This window comes from Protopterus annectens, chromosome 6.part0 (genome assembly GCF_019279795.1).
Source record: "Protopterus annectens isolate FY-2018-M chromosome 6.part0, PAN1.0, whole genome shotgun sequence".
Taxonomy (NCBI): domain Eukaryota; kingdom Metazoa; phylum Chordata; order Ceratodontiformes; family Protopteridae; genus Protopterus; species Protopterus annectens.
Window position 1 is genome coordinate 299750689 of NC_056737.1, and position 23959 is coordinate 299774647.

The window sequence follows — 23959 nt, forward strand, 5'->3', positions numbered from 1 at the left end:
TTAGGAAGTTTTTGATTTATGGATAGTAAGATGCAAGCCATGAAAATGTTTTTAATCTGTTTACTTTTATGTAGCTGTCAGTCATCATTTTTTTTTTTATCAACCAGGGGTGATGTTGTGGATAGCAGTTAATAAACTTGAAGAAATGTATTTGGGAGGGGAAGTGGGCAGGAATTAGGTGGGATAAGTTGATTCTCCTCATAGAACAAGGTGGTTTAGGGTTACCTGATTTGAAGAGTTACTTTAGAACCACACAACTAAGGCTCACATACGTAACACAAGCAGAAGGTTATAAATCATAGTGGAAGGGAAGTTGAGAATAAAGAGAGAGTAGTATCTTGAATTCACATCTTGTAAATAGAATAATAATTGTACATAATATTATATTCATAAAATAGCAAAAGGTATTCTAAGAGCTAAGTCAATCTGGGAATGGTGAAAGGAGTTTTTATCAGTAGGGATGGTTGCAGATATGGGTACAGAAATAGCAAGAAGGAGCTGGAATTTACTGGAGAAACTTAAAGTAACCAAGGTTTTGGGAGCAAGTAACAAGGGAGGTAAAAGTTACTGGGTGGGATATGGTCAAGCTGAAGTTTGGACTGCAGGCTAGAGAATGTCTTCCATACCAGGGACTTGAATATTATGGGAGATGGCAGTGCTAAGTGAAAGACTAGCTATGGTAGAGTTTTGAATCAAGTCTAGAACAGAAGAGCTGTTTAAAAAAAAAGATAATTGGCAGGACGTAAAATATTACAGGATAACTGTAAGAATCAGTCAGAGGAAGTTAAGAAGGATTGGGAGGAGTTACTGGAAAGGCACTTTACCGTGGTACAATGGGAAGACATCTGTATAGCTCCCAAGTATGCAGTAAAGTCTGGAAGGTTTAAGATTTTTTATGGAATTGTTTGGGTATTATTTTAGGTTCATAGGTAATTACTAAGCTAGTTGCTCATATGGGCAAGTTTAAGCCTAACCAGTTTCCCTTTCTTCACTTAAATTAACCTGTCCCATTAGATTGGCCTTACCCATCCAGTGGTTAATAATTGTGTACTACCACTAGAGAGAAAAACTGAGATCACACCAATGATCATTTTAGGGGAGCCATGCATGAGATAAAGCACGTAGGAGCTCCTGCGTCTGTCCATTAGTAGGATAGTGGGAGTTCTGGGTTAAATTTTCTGTTTTCCATCCATAGATCCAAGCTGCACTTGAATATGAACAAGGATAATCTATGTTTTACATGGCTGGAAGAGTTTGTTCCAGAACATCAGTATCCTCTGAAAGATGCACGTGTCCCACCAAACCTTTCTGTTGATGTTACAGAAGAGTTTTACATCCCCAGACTGAGTATTTCTATTGCCCATGCTGATGTGCAGTAAAGTCCATCAATACTGGATCTGAGGATGCCTTGCGTGCCAGACACAGACCACCTTTTATAGCAGTCTGTGGGTTACAGAGTATTGTGACAGGGCTTAAAGGACATATTGTGTAGGCCTTGTATCCTTTGAATAAGGTATCTTTTTCAGGGCTGGCCTTTGGTCGACTGGTGCCCTTGGCAAAAAGTCTACACAGCGCCCCCTCCAGCACCAACCAGTGCCTCCATCCTGGTCTACGTATACCATCCAGATTACTAGAAAAGTGCCCCTGCTAGAGCGGCACCCTAGGTGGCCGCCTAGTTGGCCTATGCCTAAGGCCGCCTATGATCTCTTTGGGCATTCCAGATGTTACATGTGTCTGGAGAGTGACATGCCAACGGGGGCATTGTACTCTGTGACTGGTGCAATAAAGGCTGAGTAAAAGTGGACAGTAACATCCCTAGATTTAAACACAATCCCTTTGTTTATAAGCTGTGCAATATAAAAGGACTGTCATACAGCAGTGGACAGATGTTGGTTGAAAGTTGTATCACTATCTACCCCAAGAACACTTCAGAGAATTTTTCTTCTGGCAGGTAGCAAATGCTGGGAGATGTGATGGGAAAGAGAGAGGTAGTTGTGAGCATGTTTCTGGTAAAGTAACACGTTGGCTTTTTTTTTTTAATTCCTTAGATTGTTGTAAGGAAATTATTCTTTTGAACTGGGACATAGGTTTTGAATTACCAAGACATAGTAAGGCATTACTAAGTTCAATGCTGCTGGCTGCCAAAGTAGCAGTTATTAGAAAACAAAGTCTAAACCAACAGTAATTGAAATGCTGAGTATTTTAAAGAAGGTATAAGAACTAATGGTGGGAACCTTAGGACTAGGAAAGAGCAAATAACTTAGAAGTAAATGGAATCTGTGGGAAAAGTAAATGCAGAATAATGTCCACTAGGAGAAATGATGTTTAAGGTAGGAAAGGAAGGAGTTGAACAACTTGTGTAACTTCAGATTGAATGAATGTTAAAAAGTGTGTGCATTAAAAAAAATGTTACTATGGTTTGTTTTATATTAATGCATGTGAACCGGTATCACGGTTTTATTTGTGATTTAATAAAGATGTTAATAGAAATGTGTTAAAAAGATAAAAATGTGTCCCATTTAGAGTTCTTGGAAGCTATACATTGATTTCTTTGTTGCCTTTAGGTCAAAACTGCAGCGGGATCAAGAAAGGGATGTTAGTGAGCTCATTGCTCTGGGACAGCCCAATCCTCGAACTTCAAATGAAGTCCAGTATGACCAAAGACTGTTTAACCAATCTCAGGTAATTTCTTTATGCATTTTTCTCAAGACATGCAGAAGGGTACTTTAACACAATTGTATTTATGTAATTCAGATTGAGATTGGTGCAGATGTTTTTTGTGTTTTCACTGTTGTAGTCATTACATTTGGGTTATCTGCTTGCAGGTAGCCCTCAGTCGGCCTGATTATCAAAGTCTTGGGTCCTGCGTCAGTTGCTGTCTCATCTTCCACGACATCAGGTAGTCAGGGGTATAAAGCATGCAGCCGATGCCATTACATCAGTCTTTCTTGCCGTGCGGTGCCCGAAGCAGAAGCAGTTCGCAAGTGCCGGTCGGCCAACTCCTGAAATTTTCGTTTTCGAGTTTCAGATCTGAAGTCTTCAACAAAGCTAAGTACCCCGTTGGGGCTCCTTTTTCTTGCTCTAAACAGATGTCAGTAAAGTTAACAATTGTATTACTTGTGGAAAGCAAATACCTCATAAAGATTTTCATTCGTACTGCATTCCTTGCTTAGGCAGAGACCACGACGTCTCTCACTGTCAGTTTTGTGCCTTATTCAATCCTCGAACTATTCGTCGGTTCATTTTCACATCTAACTATTTTGGTACTCGGTTCAATTATCCAGAAATGGCTTCGGTAAGCCACCTGACTACCGACATTCTGAAAAAAACGCAAAGATAAAGACAGAGACAGACCACATAGGTCCAAAGCTGCGGACGACACTTCCGTTAAGCTAGTCGCCAGTTCGCTGGTACTCAGTGAGGCTCTTTCACAGCCCCTGATACCCGCAACTTCAGATTCGCAGGCCTCTACTGAGACTCATTCAGAGTCCGGTATGCCGCAAGATGATTCTTCGACTATGGAACCTGCAGCTGTCTCTACTTTGGATGGGTCCGGAGCCGCTGTGCAGGCACCGGCTTCTGAGGGTGTATTCAGGCCTTCTGACTTGCATATTAGACCGACGCCATCTTCTTCTTCAAGGCCTAAAACTCGATCCACGCCTAGAAAACCGATGCCCAGACCGCATGGTCAGGGCCCTATGCCTAAAAAACAAATGACAAGAATGGCTGAAGACCTTATTACTCTAATCAGGGGAAGCCACCCTTCCCCCTCTGAGAGACCGAGGACTGAATTTGCTTATGATTCTTCTAATCAGGATTCTGAAATTTCTGTTTCCTCTGATGACCAGGATTTACCCTTATCTACCTGTGAGGATTCTGATGCAGAGGACTCTATTCTCTCTGCTTCCCTCCCAGAGGATTTCTCTTTTGGTGAACTTTGCATACTCTTAGGGAGCATTTCCTCTGGGAAAGCCAGGATTACTCTGACTCCAAAAAGAGGCTTAGGGAATTTTTACTCCTACCTCAACACAGGCCTTTAGCTATCCCTCCTGTACTGGACATTGTAGATGATGCCTTCTTGGAATCTAGCCTGGCCCCAGACACTTTACCTCTGGCTCCCAGGAAACCAGACAGGTATTACAGAGTACCTGTCTCTCACAAGTTCCACTTTAAGAATACTAAAGCGGATCCAGAGACCATTTTATAGGGACCCAGAGGCATTAAGGCCACTACTGCCAAAAACCCTACTCCCTCTGATAGAAATTCCAGGGCCCTTGACAGATGGGGTAAGAAGGTGTACACTTCTGTTACTTTGGCCATTAGGGCCTTAAACTGCCAGTTTCATGTGTTAAAGTATCAGTAGCATATTACTGGATTACTTAAACAGAAAATGATGTTGATTCCTGACTGTGCTGAAAATAAAGAATTACAGGATTTAATGCATTCTGCTGAACAAGTTGGTAAACATACTTTGCAATGTGGTTTTGATTCATTAAAGGCATCTTGCAGGGCTGCTGTCACTGGGTCTGTACTTAGAAGGCATGCTTGGCTTAAAGAGCAAACTGGATGCTCCCTTAAACCAAGACCGCCTGTTTGGCAACAGAGTAGAAGTAGTACTTAAAAAGATGGAGGAAAAAGCTAAATCTATGCAAACTGTTAAAGATTTCCTGCAAGTACAGCCTCCCAGATTTAGTAGGCTCTGGCCTTCTAAGAATTGGTCCTTTCCTGTCTCTTCCAGGCCTTCTCAGTCCAAACCCAGGACCAGCAGACCACCCAGGCTTCAGTCTCGAGGTACTCACAGGCCTAAGCAGTGGGGGGCTCCCACTTCCAAAGCTGGAAGTAGTAAGACACCCCCCTATGGTAAACTGTCACAGTGACTTAACCTTAATCCTTCCAAGCCCTGCTCAACTGACTGTTCCTTTAGGGGGAAAGATCGCCCTGCATGCAAAAAACTGGGAACTCATTACCCAAGACAAATGGATTTTAATTATAGTTTCCCAAAGATACAGATTCCACTTCCACTCCTTACCAAACGGTTAGCCAGACCTACCCCCAAATCAGTGGGCAGAGGCTCAAAAGCAGGTTCTCTCTCTTCTAAGTATCAGGGCTATTCAACCAGAAGAGGAATGGGGGCAAGGTTTTTACTTAAGACTTTTCCTGGTTCCCAGAAAAGACAATTCCTGGTGTCCTATCCTGGACCTGTCTATCCTAAACACCTTTTTGATAATCCCAAAATTCAAAATGCTAACTCTTCATCAGCTGCTTCCCATGCTAGGCCAAAATGCCTGGTTGGCAACATTGGATTTAAAGGAAGCTTACCTGCATATCCCAGTCAGGGAATCTTGCAGAAGATACCTACGCTTCAAAGCAGGCTACTTGCATTATCAGTTCTCTGCACTGCTCTTTGGCTTATCTACTGCGCCCATGGTATTCACGAAGTGCCTAGCTTCAGTCATTGCATTCTACAGGCAAAGAAATATTCAAATATACCCATACCTGGACGATTGTCTAATTCAGGCAGAAAGCCAGGACATACTATTAAATCATCTGGCATTTGTAAAGAAACTGCTAACTTCACTGGGGTACAACCGAAACAAAAAGAAATCACACCTAGTACTCTGCCAAAAAATTGTATTCCTGGGAGCAAGCTTGAATACAACTTTACAGATGGCCTACCTCACGCCAGAGAAACAAGTTTATTTGACAGTCTACTTCAAACAACTGGCCACAAAGACCCAGCTATCTGCAAGGAAAATACTGCAAGCCCTGGGGTTCATGGCCTCTTGCATTCTACTAATTCCATATGCAAGACTGCATATGAGGAAACTACAATGGTATCTAAAAAGCCTATGGTGTCAACATTCTCAGGACCTAGAATCAGTGATTCCTATCATTCCTTGTATAAAGACAGAGTTACTTTGGTGGGCAGAGGCCTGCCACCACAACAAGGTACTGCCATTTACTCTACCCCCTGCCACCCAAACCCTAACAACAGACGCAGCAGACTATGCACAGGGGGTGGGGGGGGCTCACTTGGCAGGGCAGTGCATTCAGGGCAAATGGAACCAGAGTCAAATGCACTTGCATATCAGTCAAAAATTAGAAGTTATGTACCTACCATAACGTTCCATGTTAGTTGTCTTCTCTCGCCTTCTTTCTTGCTGGATGGGTTCGGAGCCGATCCTCGGCTCCGACTCGGCGCTTGCTTTAGCTTGAGAACTCCTTTTACCAGCTCGAGGCAACCCTATATCCCATGATGCAAGGCGGAACTACCTCAGATCTCGTTTGGTAGCTAACCTACCCTGCTAAAGACTATCCTAACAATTAGGAAAACAAGTTCCTAATAGAAGTCCTCATATGAAGGCTCAGGAGGAAAACAACCTAATAGGAACTCTTCAAGATCTGTCCAGGCCAGGGGGAAGGAGGGAGGGGCAAGAAAGAAGCGAGAAGACAACTAACATGGAACGTTATGGTAGGTACATAACTTCTAAATGTTAAGTTGTCAATCTCACCTTCATTCTTGCTGGATGGGACCGCGTCCCTAGCACCTGTATCCCGGGTGGCTCAATGGAACAGACTCTTGAGAACTGTGGAACCAAAACTGGCCCTATCTCTGGAGGCCAAGTCCAACTTGTAATGAGAGACAAAGGTATGAGGCGTGCCCAAGTAGCTGCTGCACAAATGGTATCAATGGGTAGTCTATCCTGAAAAGCTGCAGAAGTGGATAGACTCCTGGTTGAGTGTGCTTTTGGTTTAGAAGATAGCTGTTTGCCTCTGAGAGAGTACACATAGGAAATGGTGGAAGTCAACCATCTGGATAAGGTCACTTTAGAAACTGGAAGACCTATCCTGTTTTCTGCATAGGAGACAAATAATTGGTCCGATTTTCTGAATTGTTTAGTTCTATGCAAATAGTACCTGAGCTGACGATGGACATCCATAAAATGCAGTTTCTGTTCAGCTCTGTCGGAATAGTTTGGGAAAAAGACTGGTAGATCTATAGATTGGTTAATATTGGTTTGAGACACAACTTTGGGGAGAAAGGAAGGGTTAGTTCTTAATGATACCCTGTCCTTATGAAAAACCAAATAAGGGGAACGAATGCAGAGAGCTTGAATCTCGGAAACCCTTCTTGCAGAAGTGACAGCCAGTAAAAATATAGTTTTCCAGGTCAATAACTTCAAAGAACATGAAGCAGACTGTTCGAAGGGAGGTAGTATCAAGGATGCCAACATTAAGTTTAGATCCCATTGCGGAGGAGGATGCTTTATAGGTGGTTTTAGGAGAAAAACTCCTCTCAGAAAGGCCTTGCATAAACTATGAGACATAATGTTATTGTCATGCAAGCCAACATGATACTTGGAAATAGCAGCCAGTTGTACTTTGACTGTAGATGACGAGGATCCTGAATGAAAAACCTCCGCCAGGAAATCTAAAACAGAATGTACAGGAGCAGTAAAGGGATCAATATTTCTGGAATTTGCCCAAATAGAAAAATGTCGCCACTTGCTAGCATAAACAGTCCTAGTGGACGACTTCAAAGAAGACACTAAAATGTCTCTGACTGAGTCAGAAATCATCGGTAGCCTGGCTAAGGAAGGAAGTGGAGCAACCAAGCAGTGAGGTTGAGAGAATGAATGGCCCGGTGCTGCTGACCCGACTGGTGGATCAAGAGATCCGGAACTGGGTCCAGATGCCAGGGCTGCACCAGAAGGTGACGATGCAGAGACGGAAACCAAATTTGTCGAGGCCAATATGGGGCAATGAGGATCAACTTGGCTCTCAAAGCGGTGGCTTTCTGAATGACTTGTGGAATCAAGGGAAAGGGGAAAAGCGTTCAGAAGTCCCGGGGCCAATCCTGGGTTAGAGAGTCTCTCAGGGGTTGGCCTGGAAGGGGAAAGAGAGTGAAAAATCGGGCACTTGTTGTTTTGAGGAGTAGCAAAAGATCGCAACAAGGAGTGCCCCACTTCAGAAATATCTGATCCACTACAGATTGATTGAGAGACCACTCGTGAGGCATCAGAATGGATCTGCTCAGCCTGTCCGCCAATAGGTTGGACCTGCCGTGGATGTGCGTTGCTATCAGAAACCGCTGAGAAGAGATCGCCCATTGCCAAAGTCTGAGAGCTTCTCGACATAACGGATAGGACCTGGTCCCGCCCTGTTTGTTGATGTACCAGACCACGGACATGTTGTCCGTTTGTACTGCAATAGTCCCGTGGGAAGAAAGTCGTTGAGGGCTTGCAACGTTAAAAGCACTGCTCTCATCTCCAGGACATTTATGTGCAGATGGTATTCTATGGGTTGCCACGTCCGTGGACCATCCTGCCCTGATAATGCCCCCACCCGATCAGAGAGGCATCCGTAGTGACTGTGGCAACTGGAGGAGGGGGAATAAAGGGTCGGCCCTGATGAAGAAGAGGGGAAGACATCCACCAGTTCAGATGAGCTCTGCATGACTGTGTGACTAAGATTTCGTGCCTCATCGGAAGACTGTGGTACGACCACTGCGTGAATAGCATCCACTGCAGAAGACGCATGTGGAAGCGAGCCAGTGATAGAAGAACAATGGCCGCAGCCATAAGACCTAGAACCTTGAGTATAAATCTGGCTTTGATCTTGTTGCTTTGCAAAAGAATCCGAACGAATTTTTGGATGTCCAGAATTCTTTGATCTGTTAGTCTGGCTAACATTTTGACGGTGTTTAATTCTGCACCTATAAAGGTGATAGATTGGCAAGGCAGCAGAGAAGATTTTTCGAAATTTACTGAAATTCCCAAACTCCTGCAAAGCTGAAGAGTGTAGTCTCTGGACTGAAGAAGCTGACACTTGGTGGTGGCGGAGAGGAGCCAGTCGTCCAAATAAGGAAACACCTGGAATCCTTGACGTCTCAGATGAGCTGTGACCACTGCCATGCATTTGGTAAACACTCTGGGGGCTGAAGTGAGGCCAAAGGGCAGGGCTCTGAATTGGTAATGACTGGTCCCTAGCCGAAAGCGGAGAAACCTTCTGGAGCGTCTGTGAATCTTTATGTGATAGTACGCATCCTGAAGGTATAGAGCACATCCAGTTGTCCTTGCCCAGAAAGGGCAGAATGGACTGAAGCGTGACCATCCGGAATCTTGCCTTCTTGACAAATCTGTTTAGACTGCTCAGGTCTAATATTGGTCTCCAATCTCCCGTCCTTTTGGGGACCAAAAGAATCTCAGTAGACGCCGGATCCTACCTGGACTCCCGGCACAGTCTGGACGGCTCTTTTTTCTAGGAGCTTTGAAACCTCCTGTTCTGCCAAATCCCTTTGACCGGGTGAGATGTCTGGAAGGGATTGTTGAGGTACGGGAAACCTTTCGAAGGGGATTTTGTAACCCTCGGATATGATCGACTGTACCCACATCTCTTGTGATAGGGATTGCCAGGCTACTGGGTACAGTGAAATCCTTTACCCGACTGCCTCCAAGGGTGGACAGTCGGGCAACACCTCAGGGATGCTGAAAGGGCTTCTCAGGAAGAGACTCCCTGTTGCCCTGGTTCTGAGGTCCCCCTGCCTCTAGGGCAGCGTATTATTGTTACCCCTCTGCCTCTGGGGGTAAACTGACCACGTGCGTCTGGTGTAGCTCCTTGGGCTTTACGGAACCACATCTTCCCCCCCTTCTGACCCTTGGGATATGGTCTAGAAGGAGTGGAAAATTGGACTCCAACGGCAGAAAGAGTTTTACCGTCCTGCTCACACCTGGTCAAGGTATCCTTCACCTGAGGTCCGAACAAAGCCGAACCATCAAAGGGGGTATTAGTGAAGGACGCCTTAAAGAGGTCCGCAAAATTACAAAGCCGCATCCAGGCCTGGCGTCTAAGAGCAACTCCTGTGCCTGCGGCCCTGCTCGCTCCATCGGCCGCATAGGATATGAGCCGCATGGAGGAGTTAGATATGGAATTCAGGATTGCAAGCTGCGAGGCAATCTTTTCTTGAGCCCCAGCAGCAGAAGGATCCTGGACTACTTCACCCAGTTCCTTGAGAATATCTCGTTGAAGCCTGGTGAAGTGACAAAGATAATTCAGCGAACGCATAGCAAAGGTCGCTGAAGAAAACATCCGCTTTCCATACCTGTCCATGGTCCTAGAATCCTTGTTAGGAGGATGGACAGGTACTGAAGGATCCGCCAGTTCCTTCTTAGTGGCTGCCGCCACCACCATAGCATCCACAGAGACACCCTTGGAAAGGAACTGTTTGTCCGAAGGGGCCGTGATGAATTTGGATGGTCTCCTGGGGACAGGTTCCACAGAATCTGGAGCCGCCCACGCCTTCCGAGCCACTACCTGCATAAGTGGGCCGAAAGGCGGAGACACCCAGGAGGTGGAGGGTCGGGATCCAAAAGCCTCCAGGTATACCGACTCATCCTCGGAGGGGTCAATGGAGGGCCAATTCCCCTCTGTTTGAGGAGCTCAAGGATGTCTGAAAAGGAGACATCCTCAGAGGGGGACCGTGGGGAACCCTCCGACTCATCTAAGTCTGTATCAGATGTAGCAGACTCAGGGGAGTCTGTGTGTTTCCTCTTACACGTCCTCTTCCGAGGGGGTTCCCCTGCAGGATCAGGAGAAACCTCGGAAGAGGAGGAAATTCCCAGTGGGGAAACCTGGGGCGATGGATCCCTGGGCCTGAGAGCAAGAGGCTGGCAAGAGGCGGCTGCAGGCACTGATGAGGGAGGAGCTAGAGGGATGGACCGTTGACCAGGCTCAGAGGCCAGGACACTCCTCATCACCTCAAAGGCTCCCCTCCCCGGGAGGCCGGAATATCCCGCTCGAAGAAACAGGAATTCCCGGCTCCAATGAGAGGGAAGGCTCCGAGGCCGATGTCAGCGCCGAGCTTAGCAAAGCCGAAGCCCGAGAGGGAGAGCGGGGTCGGACAAGGGTCCGATGCCACTAGCCCCCTCGGAGCCAACAGTGGAAACCCGACGACCGGATCCCTCCAAGGAAGGCCTCAAGGAGGAGATCGGATCCGAGGACGACGGAGCCGAAGGATGTATCGGCTCCGGCATCGAAACAGTCGCTGTCCCGAAGCTCCGCCCGAACTCTGGTGTGGAGTTGGAGGAGGAAGTTCAAGGGTGAGGCTATAGCAAGTCTGTTGAGACGGGCTATGGAGCATTTGGGCCAGTGCCTGAGACTTCAACAGCCTGCTTACCACCCTCTCTAAGTCGTGGTCAGACAGCCTGGAAGATCTCGAAGATCGGCTCCGATGGCTCCGCTCCGACAAAAGAGGAGACCCCGAGCCAAGTGGATACTCAGTAACGGCGGGGACCGAGATCTCTTCGACGAAGCCATCGGAGCCGAAGTCCCTGAACTCCAGATGGAGCCAAGGTTTCTCGGCTCCGATGCTGGATAAGGTGTTGGCTCCAGCCGGCGCCCACAAGGCCACAGAAAACCAGGTATCGGAGCCAGCCGGCGAACCTACTACTTTAATGGTAGATGCATCGGTTCCAGCGGGCCGATCTCGCCCGACGGAGCGGAGCCACCGGAGGAGGCTTGGATACTGAAGCCTGAGCTCGGTGGCTTAGAAGGTTTCCCAGACCCTGCTTTAGAGGGAGAACCTTCTGGCTTAAGTAAGCCACGGAGGATAAGCTTATTCCTCCTTTCCTGCAGGACTCTCTGGCTAAAAGAGTGACACAAAGCACAGGAGTCCTGCAGGTGCAAAGGCCCCAGGCAATAAACACAAGAAGTGTGACCGTCTGTCAGAGACATTTTCTGACAGCATGAGTCACACTTCTTGAAGCCTGAGACCTTGCCTTCCCTAGACATATCCTAGGAGGAAGTAACACACACAAACCCCAACAAACACACAAAATTAATCCCCTACACACAACACACAGGAAGGGATTAACCAATGGGGTTTTAGGCCTAACTAAAACTTTATACTAAGGGTTATAAAAAGGGTTATAAAAGTTTGAAAACAAGGGAATAGGGTGGGCTGTAATTCACTACAGACTATTCTATGAATAAAAGGGGAAAATAAAACCCTAACTAAGCTTTTCTGATTTTACCAAGAAAATCACTTACCTCAGCTGGCAAAGGAGACCTCTTTCGCTAAGCGGCAAATGAGATCTGAGGTAGTTCATGGGATATAGGGTTGCCTTGAGCTGGTAAAAGGAGTTCTCAAGCTAAAGCAAGTGCCGAGTCGGAGCCGAGGATCGGCTCCGAACCCATCCAGCAAGAATGAAGGCGAGATTGACAACTTAACATGAAATGTTAGCTGTGCAGAATTCTCCGACAGCCTTCAATGACCACATTCTTCCAGGACAATTATTGGTAAAGACGGACAACACCACTGTTTTGTGGTACATAAGCAGTGGGGGATCCCACTCATACCCTCTCTACAGACTAGCCATGGCTCTGTGGAACACAGCCTTGAGCTACCAAGTGCACCTACAAGTTCAATTCCTGCCAGGCAGGCTAAATACACTGGCAGACGATCTAAGCAGAAATCTCATGGACCCACACGAGTGGAAACAGGAACCAAAGATATTCAGCATTTTGATAAACAAATGGGGGAGTGCAGAGATAGACCTGTTTGCCTCCCCTCAGAATTACCAATTGGACAAATTCTGCACAAGGACTCCCCACAGACATGCTTGGAAAGTGGATGCCCTGTCCTTCACCTGGAAAAACCTATCAGTTTATGCTTTTCCCCCTCTGCCGCTCCAAAATTCTACTAAAGATCAAACAGGACAAACCAAGGACAATACTCATTGCATCAGACTGGCCACGCCAAGACTGGTACCCCTTCTTGTGCAGTGTGTCACTGCTGGAACCATGGCACCTGCCTCAGATCCCTTCCCTGCTGTCCCAGCAGTAGGGCCAGATTCTGCACCCCCAGCATCAAACCCTGAACCTTGCAGTCTGGCTAATTACCTTAGCTCTCCATTACCATCCTTCAGTAAGCAAGTGATGGATGTCATTCTGGAGGCAAGGAGGCCTAGTACTAGAAAATCCTATGCTGAAAAGTGGAAGAGATTCTTTCCCTGGAGCCAAACTCAGGGGATGGGCACAATGGTGCCTAATTTACCGCATATTCTTCAATACTTAACTGAGATTCTTCACAAGGGCCTTTCCTTCTCTTCCATTAAAATTCATGCCTCGGCCATTTCAGCACATTATAATACGGAGCCACCCCTCTTCTCTCCTCCACTGCTGATGCAATTCCTCAGAGGGGCCAAGAATTTAAGACCACCCAGGGGAGCCCCTACTCCAGCCTGGAACCTTAACTTTGTATTGGAAAAGCTCACTCTACCTCCCTTTGAGCCAGCTGCAACTGCAGAGTTAAACTTCTTTTCTTGGAAACAGCCTTCCTTCTAGCCATCACTTCAGCAAGAAGGGTGTCTGAACTACAGGCCCTCATGGCAGTGGAGCCTTTCATCATCTTTCATGCGGAAAGGTGTCCCTCAGGACCAGTCCTTCCTTTATGTCCAAGGTGGTATCCAGTATGGCCCTTAATCAGTCCATCCATTTGCCAACCTTCTTTTCTAATCCACAGCACAAAGGAGAACGAATACTGTACTCCTTGGACATGCACAGACCACTTAGATTTTACTTGGACAGGACTAAGCCTCTCAAGAAAGCTGAACAACTGCTGGTTGCATTTCTTGCAGGGGCAGAGGGGAAGGCCATTTCAAAGCAAACCATTTCTAAGGGGATAGGCCATTGCATTAATTTCTGCTATAAGCACCATGGAAAACCTACCCCACAAGGGGATAAAACCCCATTTCACCAGGGCTGCATCTACTTCTACAGCCTTTCTCATAGGTGTTCCTACCAGGGACATCCTAGAAGCTGCTACCTGGAGTTCTGTACATACCTTCACCAAGCATTACCTCTTGCCAATTTTTTCTAAATCCAGAGCTGGTTTTGCCACTGCAGTCTTGCAGGGCCTAATAGCTGGTCCTAATGCTATCTAATTGCCTCCTCCCTTCCTTAGCTTTGGGAATCTATCCAAATGTAATGACTGCAACAGTGAAACACGAAGAACATAGTACAGTTGTTGTCACTTACCATAAATGTAGATGTTCGAGTGTATTCACTGTTTCAGTCCTGGTTACCCTCCCTCCAGCCCCCTGACGTCTGTTGACTATACCTCTCTTTTTGCTTACTATACTTAAAGCTTTCTGGTGTATTTGCTTTTTGTTGGAGGTGTAACCTTGTATATAATTGCCTCCCATTAGGGGGGCACCTGACATCTGGGGCAAGGAAAACCTGATGTAATGGCGTCATCTGCATGCTTTATACCCCTGACTACTTGACGTCATGGAAGATGAGACAACTGATGCAGGACCCAAGACACTGATAATCAGGTCGACTGAGGGCTACCTGCAAGCAGATAACCCAAATGTAATGATTGCAACAGTGAATACACTCGAACATCTACATTTATGGTAAGTGTACACAACTGTACTTTGTCTTTCCAACCTTACTCCTAACTGTTGTGCATTTCTGTTGGTAAACAGACACGTACTGAAGTTTACAAAGGCTTCTGCTATACATTTCTTATGTTTGCTGATATTTGAATGCATAACTTTTTTTAACAAGTTTTAACATCTGCCAACTCATGTTCACACATCGTATGTTCCCAGTTATTGTTTTTTCCTTATCACATATCCAACATTTGCCATGTTCCTTTGGAAAAATTCTTTGAAATCTGCTTAGGGAGTAAAAATATCTATGCAAATAAACCAAGCAAAAGTCCTAAACATTGTAGACTTTGTTGCATACTTGTGAGCAATACATATGTCCTGTCATTGTTCCCTTCTAAATTGCTTTTCTAGTCTCTCTTCCTAATATTGTCTAGCCTTCTCTGATTGAATCTTATATAGTTAGCATGCAATGTTTTGAATGCTCTACTAATTATCCATTTTAGCAACAGTTTCTGTTCTAGATTCAACTAAAAATCTACTAAAGCAGGGCCTTCACTTGGAGATAGCCACATCCCTTTCACTTTGCGTATACTATATCAGTCCCTGGATGGGGACTGGTAGATATCAGTTGGAATAACTCTTAAGGTCTTCCCCTCCCATACACAAGGTACAAGGTTTGATCCTGATCTCCGGCTAATGCCTTTTTGGAGTTTGCATGCTCTCCATGTGACTCTGTGGGGTTTCTCCCACCTCTGAAAACAATGCTGAGTGTTTTCATCTCAAACTCACCAATGAATGGAGCTGTGGGCAGTAGCACAGACTCACCGTGGTGCCCTACAGGAGGAAGAATTGTGTAGACCAACCACTTTGGGCATCTGCTGTAGTGCACAGTATCCTCAGCATAGGAGAGCACAGATCATAGACTGTGTGCCGTGGCAGGGCTAGCCACTCGATGGTGTAAAATATGGCTCTCTGTGATTTGGGCATGTTGACTAATGTCACCAAATGGGCATGGGTATTTGCCATTGATAAGTGGGTTGAGGACCTGGTCTCCTCCAACTTATACTAAGGACCCATGCTAATGGTGGGTTATGATAGTGAGGAAAAGAGTGCATTCTTACAGCATTTGTAGGACCTGTTAAAGTGGGACAACATGAATTGGTGTTGATAATGGGTGACCTGAATACACATATCAGGGCAGAGAGAACAGGATATGAGGACTGCTTGGCACCACATGGGGAGGGCAGCAGGAATAAAGGAGAGGCCATTCTAGACTTCTGTATGTCAAATGGTTGGGTAGTAGCCAACACATGGTTCAAAAATAGAGACTATCACAAGGTCACATACAAGAGTGGCCAACATGTAACTCGGGTAGACTTCCTAATGAAAGGGCACTGGGATAGAATCAGTGATTGCAAAGTCATCCCCAGTGAAACATTCAGCTCACAGCATAAGCCACTGGTTTCCACAATCAGCTGTAAGCAATGGTCAGAGAAGGCTCTAAGGTCAACAGAGACCAGGTTGAAGACTTGGAAGTTGACTGGAGGGAAATTACAACAGTTTGAGGGATTACTCAGGGCACTAGCACCCCAAGAAGAGGAGAAAATAGGTAGAGTTGAAGAAAAATGTCAGCACCCCAAAACAGTATATGTGAGGACTACAGAACAGGTATGTGGCCAAGCAGAGTATAGGTATAAGATACATAAGGAAAGATGGTGGAATACAAAAGTCCAGGAAGTCATTGTCGCTCTTCCAGTCAGGATAAAATAGAGCAGTCATTGTGGGTTCTGTTTGAGCAGCTTTATTATGTACAAACACATCAGGATTGAGGCTTGATAGCTTTAACTTAGATATACTTATAAACAAACTAGCTATTCTACTCGTACATGCTCACTCTCTGGCTGCACTCTCAAAATGGTACTGAACCTAGCACATGCTTGCTATTTACATGAGTGTACTGACCTTGAAATGCTTCTTAAAGGTACAACACACATGCACACACTACTCTACATCCTCCCTCTTTGAGAAATAAGTCGTGCAGTATTGACTACATAATTGCATTAATTGACATGCGATCAATACAAATAATTCTTTGTTCAATTATACAGAACTAAATGCATATAGATAGTTATGTCTAGGTTGCTGTCTATTTCACAGTAGGTTTGGAAATATGACCAAATCATGTATCATAGAAATTAGAATTAGGTCTAGCAACTGGGACTGTCTCTGCTGAATGTTCAACTTTAGGGACATCAGAAACATTATCAGGAATGGAAGTAGAAGTTAAGACACGTTCTGCAACAGGAACATTGTCTGGATTGCTCTGAGATCTAGAGTCTGTATCATGGGAACAATTCTGCGATATCGATTCTGGTACAGGAAGATGATGTCTGTGATTTCTTCTGTACCCCACAACCTCAGATTCTATGAAGTAGGATCTCTGCTCAGTACATATACTTGTTACTTGACCAATCCAGTCGAAACCTTTCGCCGTTTGTATCCTCACTCTCTCTCCTTCTTTCAATGGACAAAGAAATCTGCTCTATTTGTCATAGCTGGACTTATGAAAAGAACACTTTCTCAATAATTGGACTCTAATTGTTCTGTTGTTCTTGGCTTTAGGCCTCAGCAAACTGGAACTAATAGGCAGTGTTGTTCTGGTTTACCTAGATAGAAGTCTCTGAGCAGGTGAGCCATGTAAGCCATGTATATCATCACAGGGTATGTTTCTGAGATTAAGTAAATTCAAATAAACATCGGTATTGTCATGCTTTGACCTTTCAAGTAATTTCTTTACACTCTGTACTGCACGTTCAGCTAGTCCATTTGACTGTGGATATTCTGGACTACTAGTGACATGTACAAAGTCCCATTCTTTTGCAAATTTCTGAAACAACTGACTGGTAAATAGGGCACCATTCTCAGAAATAACTTTGTGTGAACTACTATGGAGTGAGAAATGACGTTTCAAATTGGTGTTAACAGTAGTGGACATTAGATTAGGTAGCAGATTAATCTCAAACCAGTTTGAGTAAGAGTCTACCAACATTAAGTAATGCTGATTGTTGCACTCAAATATATCAGTGGCTACTGTTGACCAAGGTAGTTCAGGAACTTGACATAGCTGAAGTGGTTCTTTTTGCAAATGCAGTTTAGTACTATTGCATACTGAACAAGAAGAAAGTACTTTTATCAATTTCTTTTACTAGAGAAGGACAAAGTTCTAGATCTGAAGTTGTCAATCTTCACTCAGTCCTTGACGTTGGGGCTCAGTTCCAAGGTGGCTCAGTTCCGCACCTTGGAACTGACTCGGCTGTTTACTTCAGCTCGTGCCTTCCATACTCTCTAGCCAGGCTCTACCCATAATTCTCCTCTCAAAAATCACCTCAGATCTCATTTGCAGCTTTGGGTGTCAGACGCGTTCAACTTTTCTCTCGAGCCTTGTTTTATTCTAAGTAAGTTTTTTGCCTATTTAAAATCTCTTTTTCAGTATTTTTTCTTCATAATAGTTTTCTTACTGTCTACCCGCTCCTCTCATTTTAGCTTCTTATTAGCGTGAAAGTATATTTTTCTCGTTTTTCTTACTGCCGTTGGTAGTTCCTCAGGTACCATTGTTGGTACATCCCTTACCTTTTGAGGTATATCTTAAATACCATTGTTATTTCCTACCCCTTTCTTTCTTATTCTCTTCCAAAAAAAAGAAAATATTTTTATTTCTATCCCTTTCTCCTAAACTTTGTGTGTGATTATGACTGAAAAACAAGTTTCTCCAGCTGAATCCTCCAAAGGCACCTCTGGATTTAAAAGGTGTCAGAAGTGTCAGGGTAAAATGTCCAACTCTGATGGGCATACCCTTTGTGTCCATTGTTTGGGGAAAGTCCACTTAAACGAAAGTCATTCAGTCTGTCACGGATTTTCTACCCGTACACTTACTGAGCTAAAGAACAAATCGTTACTCAGGGGACTTTTAAAATTTGATTTCGAAGAGGCAATTTCTGGGTCCAGAACCGAAGCCAGCACTTCATCATCATCCTCTACTTCCACTAGTGGGAAAAAGACCTTCTTCGCTTCTAAGAAACTTGGAACCATCCAAGAAGGTTTCTAAAGGGCCTTCGGTGCCAAAGAGTTTTTTGGCACCGAAAGGTATAGCTGACTCTGCACCGATAAAATTATCGGAGCAGACAGTGACATCCTCGGCACCCACAACGATTTTGGTGCTGGAACAGTCAAAGCTGCCTTTGCTCCTAAGGAAACAATATTCACTGACTATTGACCCCTTTAAGCTCAGACCACCAAGCCCTTTCCTTGAAGTGAGACCCCGTAGGTCTCCTTCAGCTGCCTTGATTCGATCCACTAAGAGTCTCTCGGAGGCCAACATTATGAGACTGGTGGATCAGCTCCTGACTGTGAGGAGATTGCCCTCTGTTCCAAGCCACTCGGGTGTCAAAACCAGCCTACCTATGACATCACTGTTTCTCCCCCATCCAACTCCTGTGGAGTCATTGGAGCCCTCGGTTCCAACACTCCCGGCTTCGACTATCTTGGTTCCAGTAGCATCCTCTTCTCTGGTACTGAGAGCTGCCTTGATCTCTGGGCTTTCAGCACCAGAGGATTCCTGGGGTCAAGACTCTCTGGCCGGGTCCAGGGTGCAAGGGTCGGTTTCCTGAGCTTCAGAGCCGTCCATGTCCCTTGATGGCTTGGCCATTGTAGGATTGTCCCAGGCTTCTGTTTGAGGTCGCCTACTCGGTGTGGGGTATAAACCCGGTTCCAAAGGGGTCTGTCTTGGTTCTGGGCTCCCGTCCCTGTACTGGGGAGGGCTGCCTTCTGGATCATGGAAAAGGCTTTGCACATTGGGGGCTCACAGTCCTGCCATACTTGTCAGGACTAGTTTCTACATCCCCTCGACCTGAGCTACCATCCTTCTCATCCCCAGGACAAGAGGGTACAGAAGTCCCAGGATAGAACCACTTTGGTGGTTTCCCCTTCAGACACTTCCCTGGATCATCCCCCCTGAGAAAGTACCTTAAAAGAAGTGCAAGAGGAAGCACTTAGACTCTCTGGAGGTGTCTTTCACTGAAGATACCGATTTTGATGAAGGGGAAGGTTCCCCCAGGTCACACCTTAATGATTTTTCTTTCAGTGACATCCTAGAGATCCTGAAACAGAGGGATGGCTGGTCTTCCATCCAGCCTTGCTGGAAAGAGGCTTTATACCTGAAGGCTTTTCATGCTCGACCCTCTACTTCTTGGATCTCTATGCCGCCGATGATGTCATTAAGGTGACCGCTCAGCGGGCATGGAAGATGCCCAACTCTATTGAGCCGATCCCAAAGACGTCTGATCATATCCTGTCAGCCCCCAAGGATGAGCCAAACTGGTCTAAAGGAATAACCATTGACGCTATGGTGATAGCAGCAGCCACAAAGAAGGAACTCTGAGGAAAGTCCGTCTGTCCATAATCCTAACAAGGAGTTTAGGACTTTGGATAGGTTTGGGAACCACATTTATGCTTCAATGACCTTCGCTGTTAGGTCCTTGAATTATATGGCACACTTTACAAGATTACAGAGGGATCTGATCAAGGAGCTCTCAGATACCCTCTCAGGAACAGTAGCTGAAGGGGTACATGACAAAGTTACCTCTCAGCTAGCAACCCTTGATGTGATTTCTAACTCATCCGTGAGGCTAATAGGTCATGCAGCGGGTTCAGGCATAGCCATTAGAAGGCACTCCTGGATGTGCTTATGTGACTTTCCGGAGCCATTTAAAGTGTCATTCTTCAATGCTCCTTTTGACGGATCTACCCTTTTTGGTCCCAAGGTAAAAGACACTTTATCCAGATGTGAGAAACATGGCAAGACCCTTTCTGCCGTTGGTGTACATTTCTCCACTCATCAGTGGCCTTACTCCAGGAACCAGAGAAGTGGGAGACTATGGTTCAAAAAAATCCAAAGGGCCTTTCCAGGAGTCCTGTGGCAAAGACTGCCCACGGGGCTGAGGGGGAAGTAATGGAAGACGCCACTCCAGAGACAGAAATGGACTGCAAAACCAGGGGTCTGAAGAATCTTTCTCTGGTACTTCCTGTATGGGGGCCCAATTGCATTCCTCTGGAGGCAGTTGGAGGAAGACTTTCTCTGCACCAATCTGCCTGACAAATATTAACTACGGACAAATGGGTGCAGGGAATAATATCCAGAGGTTACAAAATTCCACTATTGTTACCCTCAATAACCCAGAAAAAACGCCCGGGCATTCTACCCAGTCAAAGGGCAGTAGCAGTCATGGAAATTCAAAAATTGCTGGAAAAAAGAGTCATCCAAAAAGTCCCACCAGACCAAACAGGATCTGGGTTTTACTCAAGGCTACTTTTAGTGCCCAAAAAAACTGGGGAGTGGTGACCCATCTTGGATCTCAGCCAGTTCAACAAGGCAGTTCAGAAAACCAAATTCTGGATGGCCTCTGTACAGTTGATACTTTATTTCTTGGAAAAAGGCAATTGGATATGCTCAGTAGACTTCCAGGATGCCTTTTACTGTATAAAAATGGACAAATGCTCCAGGAGGTTTCTCCACTTCTGGCTGGGAGCCAGACATTTCCAATTCAGAGCACTGTCCTTTGGACTCATCACAGCCCCCAGGGTGTTCACCAAATGCATGGCAGTGCTCACAGCTCATCTCAGACTGCAGGGCTTTTGAGTTTTTCCATACCTCGACGACTGGCTCCTTTCCGCTACCACCAGGTGTCAGCGAGAGATTATACTCTACACCTCTGCACAGCTCTAGGCATAACAATAAATTTCAAAAAGTCAAACCTACAACCTTCGCAGCAGTTAGACTTTATCAGAGCCCACTTAGATACTGTCACAGGAATTGTTTCTCTTCATCCAGAAAGACTACAGTGCATCAGATCCCAAGTCTCTCATATTCTAAGAAGCAACAGAGTGCCAGCGAAATTAGTCCTAAAAGTGCTAGGCTCAATGACAACAGGAATAACTCTTGTTCCCTTAGCAAGATATCACATGTAAATCCAGCAATGGTTACTTGCATCCCAGTGCTCTCTGATGCACCGGCCAATGTCTTGCCTAATCATGGTTGCAAACAGGATCTTACGTGGTGGCTGCAGTCTGATCAGATTCTCTTGGGACAAACTTTCATTCTTCCTCAAGCCACAGTAACTACAGATGCTTCCCAGATAGGGTATGGGTGGGGGGCATTATTTGCAAAGAACAGTCCCAAGGCTTGTGGTCCCAACTAGAGGCCAACTTCACATCAGTGTTCTATATACGAGGGCAGTGCTGTGAGTGTTGCAAGTGTTCCAAGATGCTCTTCCTTTGTAGCAGTTTAAACAGACAAAAACATGTCTGTGGTCTGGTATATCAACAAACAAGGGGGAACCAAATCTTACCCATTGTGTCAAGAAGCCGTCAGGATTTGGCAATGGGCAGTTTCTTCCAACCACTTTCTCATAGCAATGCACATTCTGGGGAGCTCAAACGTGATAGCAGACTAGCTGAGCAGAACTATTCTCATGCCTCATGAGTGGTCTCTCAATCCTGAGTGGCGAACAAGATTTTTCATCACTGGGGCCAACCTTGCTGCAATCTTTTTGCCTCACCCTTGAGCAACAAGTGCAGAAGCTACTTTCCCTAATTCCCCTGCCAGAGGCGTCACCCAGAGATGATCTCCTTCATGATTGGCCCCCCCCGATCTTCTCTGTGCCTTTTCCCCAACTCCCTTGATATCACAATTTCTAAAGAAAGCCAAGAGGAAGGAGAACTCAGTAATCCTCTTTGCTCCTTTTTGACCTCGACAGGTTTGGTTTTCCTTCCTTCAGCATCACCTTCTTCGGAAGCAGTGGATTCTGGACCCATTTCCAGATTTGCTATCCCGTCCGGACGGCATGGTTCATCCAAATCCCCAACATCTCAAGCTCACTGCGTGGCTTCTCCAATTCCCATGATTGCCAGGCATCCTTTCCTATCCTCTCCTGTCTGTCATATAATTGTGGCTCAGCACAAACCTTCAGCTAGGAAACTTTATCAAAGTAAATGGGGAAAAATTTGCAAACTGGGCCCTTAACAGACTTGATCGTTATTCAACCCTAATTTGCAAGGTTTGGGATTTCCTGACCAACCTCTTTCAATCTGGTTCCTCTGCATCAACAGTTAAAGTTCATCTTGCGGCAATCTCCAACTTTCATATGGGATTCGGATCACCTTTAATGTCCTACAATCTTTGCAAAGCATTCTTAAAGGAGCTTCTGATGCTAAGACCCCCATTTAAAGAACCAGTTCCTCCTTTGGATCTAACTTTACTCCTACAGTCTCTCACTTTGTCCCCCTTTGAACCATCAGCGACTTGTGACTTACTTTTTATCTTGGAAAACTTTATTTTTAGTGGCTATTATGTGTGCCAAAAGAATATCTGAACTTCAGGCCTTATCCTGCAGACCTTCATATTTAATATTCCACAAAGATAGAGTTGCACTTAGGACCAGTCCAGCCTTTTTACCAAAGGTGGTCTCAGAAGCCATTTGCCAGTCTTCTTCTATAACTTTACCAATAAGGGAAAGTATTCCCTTCATTTGCTAGATGTCCACGGACAACTGCGTTTTTGCCTTCACAAAACAAAGGACTTCAGAAACTCTGTTCAGTTATTTGTTGCATTTTTTCCCCTATCTCTAGGTAATCCAGTTTCAAAAGTTACCTTAGCAAAATGGTTTGGAGACTGTATTACCTGTGTCAGTTGAAAGGGCTCCAATTACCACGCCCAGTTAAAGCTCATTCAACCAGAGCAGTGGAAACTTCTTCAGTTTTTCATGCTAGAGCATCCTTGGAGGACATTTGTGCAGTGGCCACTTGGTCTTCTCCACATAATTCTATCACTCATTACAAATTGGATCAGGTCTCGAGAGGACGGGCATCATTTGGTTCGATGGTGCTTAGGAACCTTCTTCCATGAGACCTCCCAAGACTAAAGTAGCTGGGGACTCTGTCCCACAGTCAAAGATTGAGTGAAGATTGACTATCAGATAAAGAAGTTATGTCTTACCACAGTGTTCCTTCTGTCTTGTCGATCTTCACTAATCCTTGACAGTCCCCCCCTCCTTCTCTCATCCTGAGACTCTTAGTGGACTGAATCTTCCATGGCTGGCTTCAAATTATAGACACATATCTGGTCTCTGACTATTATGTTTATTATTATTATTATTACTATAATTTCTGCATGTCTGTCTGCCACTATCTTGGGCAAACTTGATCTGAGCTGATTCTGACAGGAGCATTATGGGTAGAGCCTGGCTCGAGCGTTTGGAAGGCGTGAGCTGAAGTAAACGGCCGAGTCGGTTCCGAGGCTCGGAACTGAGCCCCACAGTCAAGGATTAGTAAAGATCGACAACACAGATGGAACATTATGGTAAGACATAACTTCTTTTTCTCTCACCCTTCTTTTGGTAGATGCGGAACCGGGGTGACCATGAAGCCAAATCTGGATATATTCATGTTGTAAAGAAGCAGGAACAAAAATTCTAGGACCATTGAAAATAATGCCACCTTTCATCTACGTC

The 23959-nt window shown here is 45.3% G+C and overlaps 1 protein-coding gene across 2 annotated transcripts in view; it reads left to right on the plus strand.

Annotated features, from left to right (window-relative positions):
- Window positions 1-23959, plus strand: part of SNW1 (SNW domain containing 1) — a 1165034-nt gene that overhangs the window by 981981 nt on the left and 159094 nt on the right. For both annotated transcript variants that reach the window (XM_044074050.1, XM_044074049.1), the window contains exon 12: window positions 2565-2682. In XM_044074050.1, coding sequence (XP_043929985.1) covers window positions 2565-2682 — 118 coding nt within the window. The remainder of the gene's footprint in view (window positions 1-2564; window positions 2683-23959) is intronic.